Source organism: Procambarus clarkii, chromosome 57 (assembly GCF_040958095.1).
Source record: "Procambarus clarkii isolate CNS0578487 chromosome 57, FALCON_Pclarkii_2.0, whole genome shotgun sequence".
Lineage (NCBI taxonomy): Eukaryota > Metazoa > Arthropoda > Malacostraca > Decapoda > Cambaridae > Procambarus > Procambarus clarkii.
The window spans coordinates 13,878,514-13,889,608 of NC_091206.1; the positions used below are offsets into that span (position 1 = coordinate 13,878,514).

At 44.8% G+C, this 11,095-nt stretch overlaps 1 protein-coding gene across 1 annotated transcript; it reads left to right on the forward strand.

The window, feature by feature from the left end:
• The first annotated feature begins 4,002 nt into the window (after positions 1–4,002).
• On the forward strand, positions 4,003–5,445 carry LOC138353336 (aggrecan core protein-like). Its single transcript, XM_069306215.1, has one exon. It carries the CDS (start codon positions 4,003–4,005, stop codon positions 5,443–5,445), a length of 1,443 nt encoding a protein of 480 aa, XP_069162316.1.
• Positions 5,446–11,095: the final 5,650 nt, after the last annotated feature.

The following is an 11,095-nucleotide window of genomic DNA, read 5'->3' on the forward strand; positions in this document are numbered from 1 at the left end:
CTCCCAGCCCTTCCCCTTCCTCTCACCCACTCCGAAGCAGAAGAGAGGAAAGAGGGAGAGATGGACGGTGGGTAGAAGGAATAGAGTGATAGAGGAAGGAAATGAAGAGTAGTGATGAAGGAGAGTGGAAGACTGAAACAGGGAGAAAGGGAAGGAACGGAGGGTGGATTTGAGAGAGAGAGAGAGAGAGAGAGAGAGAGAGAGAGAGGGCTTGTGTGGAGTCAGGGGTTCCCCAAGAGACGACCTCCATGATCTGGGAGCTTAGAGGCGTCCTGCCTACTTCGCCCATTCACCTCTGCTGCCTTCCCCAAGCGCCAGTGGGAGGAGAACCAACGCAAGAATATATTGTCGTGTCCGCCGCCTCCCGCCCCGCAGGGAGACTTCTTTAGGTCAGGAAGGATGTCCTGTTATTGTTGTTAAAGCTCGTGCATTGTTGTTTGGTGACATATCGTGTGTGTTCTAACGTTGTAAACAAAGAGGTTTGGGAATATAATATATTGTCCTCGAGAGCGTCTCTAGGTCACCGCTTCAAAGGGTCAATCCGGGTTATCACAGGCATTCATGATTTCTTTTAGTCTGTGTGGTTTGAATTTCGTGTTCGAAGAACATTTTAAGACGCTAGTGAACTTTCCCATGTTCCTTTTAGACCACATTGATAGAATCTTTACTAACTAAAAAGGAGAAGCAGACGACACATAATCACTGCATACAAAATCCATAGGAGTTAAGACAGGACAGATAAGAATTGACTGTTTGGCTTGGCTGGCACATGAACTAAGGTATACAGGTGGATGCTAAGTAACCAAGTGAGCCATAGAAGCTTTAGAGAGAATATTTTCAGTGTTATATTAGTGAACAAATGGTTTGTGCTAAAAAGTGAAGTGTTAGGAGCTGACTCTAAACACAGTTTCAAATATATATATTTTTGCCAGAGGCCAATGTCCCTGGAACCTGTAAACCAGTCTATTAGAGTTTGAAAGTCGACACCCAAGAGCTGAAGGTAAACTAGGTATAAGTATTGATGGTTGCAGTGTAAGTCGAAGGTCTTAATGGCATGTTCTCAACCTGTTAAACCACAGCTCCAACTCCTTGTAAGGAGCTGTGGTAAAGAGCTCCTTAGTGATATGTCTTCAGCTATTAATACCAGAGGTTCTTGTAAGGTCAGTTTCACTAAGTGGTAAGTGAAACTCCCTCAATCTGCAGTAAATATAGAGTCGAAACGTCAGAATTCTACCCAGGGAGCACCCTCTTGTTTCATTACCAAGTGCCTGGGCCACCTCGAATTATTCTCAGTTTATTTATATTTGAATATTATATTTAATTATTTAGTAACTATATTAGCAATCTGTTAAAACCCAGAGTCACAACCTTTATTAATAAATTTTTACATAATGTAACAAATTATTTCTAATTTGTTACATTATGTGATTTTTCTGAGTCCAAATTGTATTATTTTAAACCATTGCTCTTATTCTGCAAATATAACCTTTAGATGATTATTATTAATCTAGAAGGATTAAGTCACTAGACGCGTGTGACTAGGAACACCCACCACATAGGTTCGATCCCTCATAACAGCTCCTACGGATTTTCTCATTGATAGTCACGTTAGTGTAATTATTCTCTGTATTATTATTATTATTATTATTATTATTATTATTATTATTATTATTATTATTATTATTATTATTATTATTATTTGCTGTTCATATACAGGCAATTGCTATGAAATTTTATTCACATATTATGAGTGCCGAAACCCTGTTATATTCTCTCTCTCTCTCTCTCTCTCTCTCTCTCTCTCTCTCTCTCTCTCTCTCTCTCTCTCTCCCTCCTCTCTCTCTCCCTCTCTCTCTCTCGCTCTCTCTCTCTCTCTCTCTCTCTCTCTCTCTCTCTCTCTCTCTCTCTCTCTCTCCCTCTCTCTCTCTCGCTCTCTCTCTCTCTCTCTCTCTCTCTCCCTCTCTCTCTCTCGCTCTCTCTCTCTCTCTCTCTCTCTCTCTCTCATATCTCTCCCTCTCTCTCTCTCTCTCTCTCTCTCTCTCTCTCTCTCTCTCTCTCTCTCTCTCTCTCTCTCTCTCTCTCTCTCTCTCTCTCTCTCTCTCTCTCTCTCATATCTCTCCCTCTCTCTCTCTCTCTCTCTCTCCCTCTCTCTCTCTCTCCCTCTCTCTCTCTCTCTCTCTCTCTCTCTCTCTCTCTCTCTCTCTCTCTCTCTCTCTCTCTCCCTCTCTCTCTCTCTCCCTCTCTCTCTCTCTCTCTCTCTCTCTCTCTCTCTCTCTCTCTCTCTCTCTCTCCCTCTCTCTCCAACCCAATACTACAATTTTCGTATGGAATACCTTCTACCCTCCCCAGTACTAAAAGTTATTTTTAAAAACATATATATATGTTTTTGTGCTCTCGCTGAATTCACTGCATTTGTTCAGGTCAATACTGGGCGAAGTGCAAGTGAAAGCCATTATTAACGAATTACTTTGGGATTAAATGTAATAGATTCTCATTCCAGATTATATGTTGTGCCCAACCGTTCTATATATATGGGCAATTTATTTTAAAAGTAGGCGATTCTTTTCGAAACAAATATGTGTGTGTGTGTGCCCATTCGCTCGCACACACTGTGATTGTGATATATATATATATATATATATATATATATATATATATATATATATATATATATATATATATATATATATATATACTGATAACTCGAATTAATGAACACTGATCAATCTGTTCAAGTAAGCTATGACATGTCTGGATCTCTATGCTCATCTTAATAAACTCTTTTTAGTGAACTTAATTTATTTTGCTTGCATATTATTCATGTTCATATTTGGATATTGGTAGTTTGGTCGTTATGGTTGAGACAATGGGAGTGGTAATCCCCAGCACCCATCAATGGGTTGACTCTGCGAGTGGAGAGTTCGTTCCTCAAGTACATAATGGGATATGGTACGGTTGAAAGATCGGAAAGAGAGTTGAAAGTGACGATGTGAGGGAGGGGAGGGACCCCCCTCTTCTATTCATCACCCCTCCCCCACACCCCTCACCAACCCCATCGCCCCCGAGGGGCGGGGGGGCGGAACGCCCCCTAAGAGCGTGTGGGCCAGACTCGTGTTTGGTGAATGTGTGAATATTTACGATGAGACACGAGCTCCGGAAGTGTCTCCCGTGTGTCTTCTCAATGTTTCCTCCCTCCCTGGCTGATGGACGGGGCGAGGGAGGGAGCGAGGGCACTACAGGGAGGGAGGAAGAACGATGGAGCTTGGAGGGTTACATGGGGAAGGAAGGAGGGAGGGGGAAAAAAGACACAGAACCCAATCAGAATAGGAGAAGCACAGAACCCAATCAGAATAGGAGAAGCACAGAACCCAATCAGAATAGGAGAAGCACAGAACCCAATGTAAACAAAAATACCCAAATGAGAGAAGACATATTAAAAAATGTAATAATATAATCCCCAATAATAACAATAACAGCTGATATTTGTTGTTCTGGTTGACAGTGTTCGACAATATTCCCAGTTTTAACGGCAAGGAAACGCGCCCATTTTCAGGACCAACTTCGATAAATCGCGTCCCGATAAATTTAGGCAGGGAGCGAGAGGCAGTTTGTATGAAGAATCTGTAAAGCCTCACTGCCATTATATGGACCGGACCACACAGCCTCCGTTATATACATCTGCGTGAGGCACATTTGAGCGGAAAATATCGCTTCGTAATGTCAAACGTTTGCGCCATAAATAGGACTAAAACAGCCAGAAAATGCTATCGCTTTTCAATAGTGCCGGTGCGATTATATGTGGTCGTGGCTGCTACCTGTCACAGCCTGCTCTGTTACCCTGATGCCTGCGGGGTGCTGGTGGTGGTTGTGGTGGTAGTTGTGGTGCTAGTGGTGGTGGTTTGGGATGGCTAAGGATGTGTGGTTGGTTTTGAGTAGCGTGGAATATTATCTGGATAATGATAGTGGTCGTCCAGTTTATGTTTGAGGTTAGAATGGTGTGTTATGGGATTTGATGGTGTTTACCATGGGCCAGATGACAATGGTGAGGTAGTGTCATGTTTGTTCTGGATACCTAAGCATGAAGCATCATTACAGGGGTTCCTAAACCATGAAGTTTCATTACAGGGGTTCCTAAACCATGAAGCATCATTACAGGGGTTCCTAAACCATGAAGCATCATTACAGGGGTTCCTAAACCATGAAGCATCATTACAGGGGTTCCTATACCATGAAGTATCATTACAGGGGTTCCTATACCATGAAGTATCATTACAGGGGTTCCTAAACCAAGAAGTATCATTACAGGGGTTCCTAAACCATGATGTATCATTACAGGGGTTCCTAAACCATGAAGCATCATTACAGGGGTTCCTAAACCATGAAGCATCATTACAGGGGTTCCAATACCATGAAGTATCATTACAGGGGTTCCTATACCATGAAGTATCATTACAGGGGTTCCTATACCATGAAGCATCATCACAGGGGTTCCTAAACCATGAAGTATCATTACAGGGGTTCCTAAACCATGAAGTATCATTACAGGGGTTCCTAAACCATGAAGTATCATTACAGTGGTTCCTAAACCATGAAGTATCATTACAGGGGTTCCTAAACCATGAAGTATCATTACAGGGGTTCCTAAACCATGAAGTATCATTACAGGGGTTCCTAAACCATGAAGTATCATTACAGTGGTTCCTAAACCATGAAGTATCATTACAGGGGTTCCTAAACCATGAAGTATCATTACAGTGGTTCCTAAACCATGAAGTATCATTACAGGGGTTCCTAAACCATGAAGTATCATTACAGTGGTTCCTAAACCATGAAGTATCATTACAGGGGTTCCTAAACCATGAAGTATCATTACAGGGGTTCCTATACCATGAAGTATCATTACAGGGGTTCCTAAACCATGAAGCATCATTACAGTGGTTCCTATACCATGAAGCATCATTACAGGGGTTCCTATACCATGAAGTATCATTACAGGGGTTCCTAAACCATGAAGCATCATTACAGGGGTTCCTATACCATGAAGCATCATTACAGGGGTTCCTAAACCATGAAGCATCATTACAGGGGTTCCTAAACCATGAAGCATCATTACAGGGGTTCCTAAACCATGAAGTATCATTACAGGGGTTCCTATACCATGAAGTATCATTACAGGGGTTCCTAAACCATGAAGCATCATTACAGGGGTTCCTATACCATGAAGCATCATTACAGGGGTTCCTAAACCATGAAGCATCATTACAGGGGTTCCTATACCATGAAGCATCATTACAGGGGTTCCTAAACCATGAAGTATCATTACAGGGGTTCCTAAACCATGAAGTATCATTACAGGGGTTCCTAAACCATGAAGCATCATTACAGGGGTTCCTAAACCATGAAGTATCATTACAGGGGTTCCTAAACCATGAAGCATCATTATAGGGGTTCCTAAACCATGAAGCATCATTACAGGGGTTCCTAAACCATGAAGCATCATTACAGGGGTTCCTAAACCATGAAGTATCATTACAGGGGTTCCTAAACCATGAAGCATCATTACAGGGGTTCCTAAACCAAAAGATCTTCAACAGAACACTTCACTCATGGTTTAGGAATTTCCGTCATGATACCTCTGGCACCCCCCACCCCTTAGGTCTTGTATATGATTATAGATTATAAATAATATTTCATGGCTATAATTATTATTGGCGATTGTAGTTAATGATCTTATCGATAATGATTATAACGAAGTTTGTGTAAAGAACTCCTATATTGATCAGATCAGCAGCACTTTTTTGTTTTTTGAGATGACCAATAAGTAGGGATTTATCTATTTTTTCCATTAACCAGTATGATTACTTTCTTAATCAGTCACCACCTGTGGTATTAGTGAGCCCATATCCTGCTTGTTCAGTACATTGTTCACACTCTTCTGACTATGATATGAACTTTTGTACAATGGTGAACCCATTTAAGAATGCCAGTTTTCCCTCCTAGTCTCTTGCACCTTTCATTCTCACAATTTATTATCGCTGTATTCTGCCCATTTTAGTCTCCAGTAATTTGGTTTAAATCTTCGTCACTGGTATTTTATTAGGCTCTTAAATTGTTGAATTTGGTCTAGTTTTTGCAGCTTTATTGTGAGTGACGCATGCTGGGGCAGAGTTACTGTGCGCCACTGTTATTATAACTGCGTTATAATACACCCAAATTGTTATTATGAGTATTCTCTTTTAATATGTCCTGAAGACCAGGTGAAGATGAGGTGGAGGCCTTCAGAAAGTTTCCCTACAGCTCTATAGCTGTTTCCTACCTGTCGCAAACTCACATGCCTGTCTCAGAACAGCTTCTCTCCTCCAAACTCTCTACGCCAGCACGTATATATGCCTGTACAGGCATATCTGTCTACCCTAGCCAGCTTGTCTGTCCCAGCCTACTTGCCTAACCCGATCTACATAAACTTGACCCAGCCCTCCAATCTACCCCAGCCCACCCATCTACCCCCAGCCCTCCCACCGACCTGGGGATGAGTGTCATGGGTCAAAAGGCGCCTGGTGCCGTGTTTCACGGTCAATGAGACACGTGCCCTCAGAGGACCCAGCCCGCCAGGGGATGAGAACACAATTTGCTAAGCGAATGTGACTTTCATCTATCCTTTGATGATATCATTCCACTGGGCGTGTTGACACAAGATGCGTATGGCCCCTTTCTTTTCTCTCTCTCTCTCTCTCTCTCTCTCTCTCTCTCTCTCTCTCTCTCTCTCTCTCTCTCTCTCTCTCTCTCTCTCTCTCTCTGCTGAATATAAATTGGCTAATAATTCGAGGGGTGTGTGTGTGTACTCACCTATTTGTGCTTGCGGGGGTTGAACTTTGGCTCTTTGGTCCCGCCTCTCAACCGTCAATCAACCGATGCTGGGATCCTGAGCCTACTGGGCTCTGTCATATCTACATTTGAAACTGTGTATGGAGTCAGCCTCCACCACCACATCATTGCCTAATGCATTCCACCTGTTAACTACTCTGACACTGAAAAAGTTCTTTCTAACGTTCCTGTGGCTCATTTGGGTACACAGTTTCCACCTGTGTCCTCTTGTTCGCGTACCACCAGTGTTGAATAGTTTATCCTTGTCTACCCTGTCAATTCCCCTGAGAATTTTGTAGGTAGTGATCAAGTCTCCCCTTACTCTTCTGTCTTCCAGTGTTGTAAAGTACATTTCCCGCAGCCTGTCCTCGTAACTCATGCCTCTTAGTTCTGGGACTAGCCTAGTGGTATACCTCTGAACTTTTTCCAGCTTCATCTTGTGCTTGACAAGGTACGGACTCCATGCTGGGGCCGCATATTCCAGGACTGGTCTTACATATGTGGTATACAAGGTTCTGAATGATTCCTTACACAGGTTTCTGAAGGCTGTTCTGATGTTAGCCAGCCTCGCATGTGCCGCAGACGTAATTCTTTTTATGTGGGCTTCAGGAGACAGGTTTGGTGTGATATCAACTCCTAGATCTTTCTTTCTTTCCATTTCATGAAGCACTTCATTTCCCATTTTGTATCCTGTGTCTGCCCTCCTGTTTCCATCGCCTAGTTTCATTACTTTGTATTTACTCGGGTTGAACTTGAACAACCATTTGTTGGAGCATTCACTCAGTCTGTCTAGGTCATCTTGTGTGTGTGTGTGGGGGGGGGGGGGCGTGGTAGAGGTTGTGTGTGTGTGTGTGAGTGTGTGTGTGTGTGGGGCGTGGTAGAGGTTGTGTGTGTGTGTGTGTGTGTGTGTGTGTGTGTGTGTGTGTGTGTGTGTGTGTGTGTGTGTGTGTGTGGGGCGTGGTAGAGGTTGTGTGTGTGTGTGTGTGAGTGTGTGTGAGTGTGTGTGTGTGTGGGGCGTGGTAGAGGTTGTGTGTGTGTGTGTGAGTGTGTGTGAGTGTGTGTGTGTGTGGGGCGTGGTAGAGGTTGTGTGTGTGTGTGTGTGTGTGTGTGTGTGTGTGTGTGTGTGTGTGTGTGTGTGTGAGTGTGTGTGTGTGTGTGTGTGTGTGTGTGTGAGTGTGTGTGTGGGGCGTGGTAGAGGTTGTGTGTGTGTGTGTGTGTGTGTGTGTGTGTGTGTGTGTGTGTGTGTGTGTGTGTGTGTGTGTGTGTGAGTGTGTGTGTGGGGCGTGGTAGAGGTTGTGTGTGTGTGTGTGTGTGTGGCCGGGGTGGCCGCCAGCCACGTAATCAACGCCTGACAATTTCATCTCACCTGCAATTTGACGTTCGCCGTATAGCGGAATTTGGGGGAAGTGTTATCGTTTTTCTCACAAAGTTTCAATTACACGCGCCCTGACCACGGCCTCCCCCCTCCCCCCCCCCCCCCCCCCCACCACCACCACCGTTCCTGTGTGGAGAATAGGCTTGGTTGACGCCGTCTATCTGTCCCCCCCATCCCCTTCATCCCCACCCCTTGCTTGTCTCTCCCTCTCTCTCTCTCTCTCTCTCTCTCTCTCTCTCTCTCTCTCTCTCTCTCTCTCTCTCTCTCTCTTTCTCTTTCTCTCTCTCTCTCTGGCTGGCTCTCTCTCTCTCTCTCTCTCTCTCTCTCTCTCTCTCTCTCTCTCTCTCTCTCTCTCTCTCTCTCTTTCTCTTTCTCTCTCTCTCTCTGGCTGGCTCTCTCTCTCTCTCTCTCTCTCTCTCTCTCTCTCTCTCTCTCTCTCTCTCTCTCTCTCTCTCTCTCTCTCTCTCTCTGTAGTGCATTCACTAGAACACTATATTGTTAAGTGAGAAACTGTAAAAAGATTTTAGACCTCCTGGCCACTTGTACCACCAACTGTGTAACTATTCCATTGACTCAGGTGTTCTGGACGACATCCTAACAATTTATCCAAAATTTGCTTGTCCGTTTTAAAGAATGAAGAACAATTTTACTTATATTACTTCTAAGCTGCATCACTTATGAACCCATCCCTGCTCTTGTGTGGCAGTGCACAGTAGAAAGTTGTTTTTACATATTCATACATTAAAAGATTGATTGTAACCATGATATACATGTGCTAGTTTAGACCTATTGTCTTGTGTATGACCCTCTGTCCTGCGTGACAGTGAATACCAGCATTATCCTCACTATAATAAGACTTAATTGAAATCCTCAGATTAGATAAAATATTAATTAATTGTCAAGAAAGATAATAATAATAATCTCTTCCATTTTATTTATATATTTTTAAATACTCTTTAAATATTCCTTTTATGGTATATCATTATTTTCATCAAACTGCTGTCAAATCAATACATTAAAAATTATTATTACAAAGATTTTCTCCCAGTCAAGTGATGCTGAATCTTCTCACCTCCACCTCACCTCCTCTCATTATTCTCACCAATGTTCCCACTGGGAATTGAAGGTGAAGGGGCGGTGTATTCTGTCATAGGATTAAATGGGGGGGTTCCATCACATTTGTATCCCATATTATGGATAGGGGGGCCCCTGGAACACTGAGGGAACCACATACTTCCGCAATGGCCTTTCTGGCGTTCTTTGCACTGGGAGATGTAATCATAAAGGGGGTTATCATCTCTAAGGTTCCTTCTTCTGGGCCTCTCATACTTGGGGTTTACTCATACTGAGTGAAGCCTTCTGTGAGGAGACGCTGAGGCGGGTTCCCGCCGCTTCCAGCGTGGTATTCGCCTGCTATACAATACTGGTGGATTAAAAGAGCAGGTGCAGTTGTCTGAGTGGGAGGGGGGGTAAGGGGTCGACCCCTCGGCAACGCGATGGAGAATTAATTTCTTCTTCGCTCTCCTTACTGGCCTGCTCTGTCTACCTTTCTCCCTGGTGGCCTGCTCTGTCTACCTTTCTCCCTGGTGTATTGCTTCTTCTCTCCCTTCTCCCTAGTGGCCTAGTCTGTCCACCCCCTTCTAGTGCCCTGCTCTGTCCACCCCCTTCTAGTGCCCTGCTCTGTCCATCCCTTCTCCCTAGTAGCCTGCTCTGTTTAATATGCGAACGCCCACGTCATCCACTCCTGACAGGGGCACGTGAATGTCTGTAGCTCCGTTCCGTCGCTCACCTTACCGTCCCTCTCTGTACCGTCCCTCTCTGTACCGTCTATCGCACACCCGAGACCCTGGTCCAGAATGGACGCCACCGCCGTCCCCTCGGCCTCCACGGCTCCACCGGCTTGGATGTGCAATTTACGTCTTCTAATCTGATACAGTTTTCCATCAGTCAGTCTGAGGTGGATTACCAGGAGGCAGCCTGACAGTTTTCCCGTGGAATTTACCCTCCGAATTCCGCCCAGATAAGCGGCGATGTGATCCGTCCTAATTCAGAAATATTTGGGTGCGTGTGATGTCGGGTAATCCGATGATGGGAGGGCTTGGGGAAGGGGGGTGAAGGAAGGGGAGTGATGGGGTGGCTCTCTTGACCTGGGGAATGGGAAGGGAAGCGCGGGAGGGGGGAGGGTGATCAAAGTCTCCACTCTTCCTTATATTAGCGGCAGCCAGTTCCTCTCACGTCAGGACCAAAGATAGATAAAAATATAAATTCCTGGGGACGAGATTGGTTGGATGGTGGTGCTGGTTAGGCTGCGGCGGCCTGCGAGCGGTAAAAAGGTCATCATGCCTGATCAAACATGATATTGAGGCCGAACTGGCGGTTCACTTACAGGCCTGGCAAGAGCATTCCAAAAGCTCGTCGACTTGTCTCAATTTGTTTCGCGGGTTGAAGGCGTCTCCGGAGGGCCGGGATCCCACTTCTGAGTGAATTAACACGGGTCGTGCAAGCCAATCCTGAGTTTAAACTCCAACTCCAATTTTGGAGTAGGGTGGGGGAGGGTGTAGGGAAGCCTCTTTATTGAGCGACTGACGGCCCGCTCGTAAAATCGGGCTGTGAGGTAGTATACTAAACGATATTTGTCTCGAAGTAAGTTTTATGTTTCATTAAAAGTAATGCGCTATGAATGTAAAAGAGGGTTTCCGTCATGGCGGCGTGTGTTGACTTGCCAGGCGGCTGTGTTGGTCCGATAAGGCGCGCTCCCTCTTGTCGCACCTCCTTCGCCTCCTTCTTCTTCTCCTCCTCCGCCTCCTCCTTCTGCTACTTCTTGGCCTCCTCCTGCAATTTTCCCCCTTTTCCTTG

What these genes read in the sequence shown, in the direction of transcription:
- LOC138353336 (XM_069306215.1), top strand. Translation starts at nt 4,003, where the DNA reads ATGGGATTTGATGGTGTTTACCATGGGCCAGATGACAATGGTGAGGTA.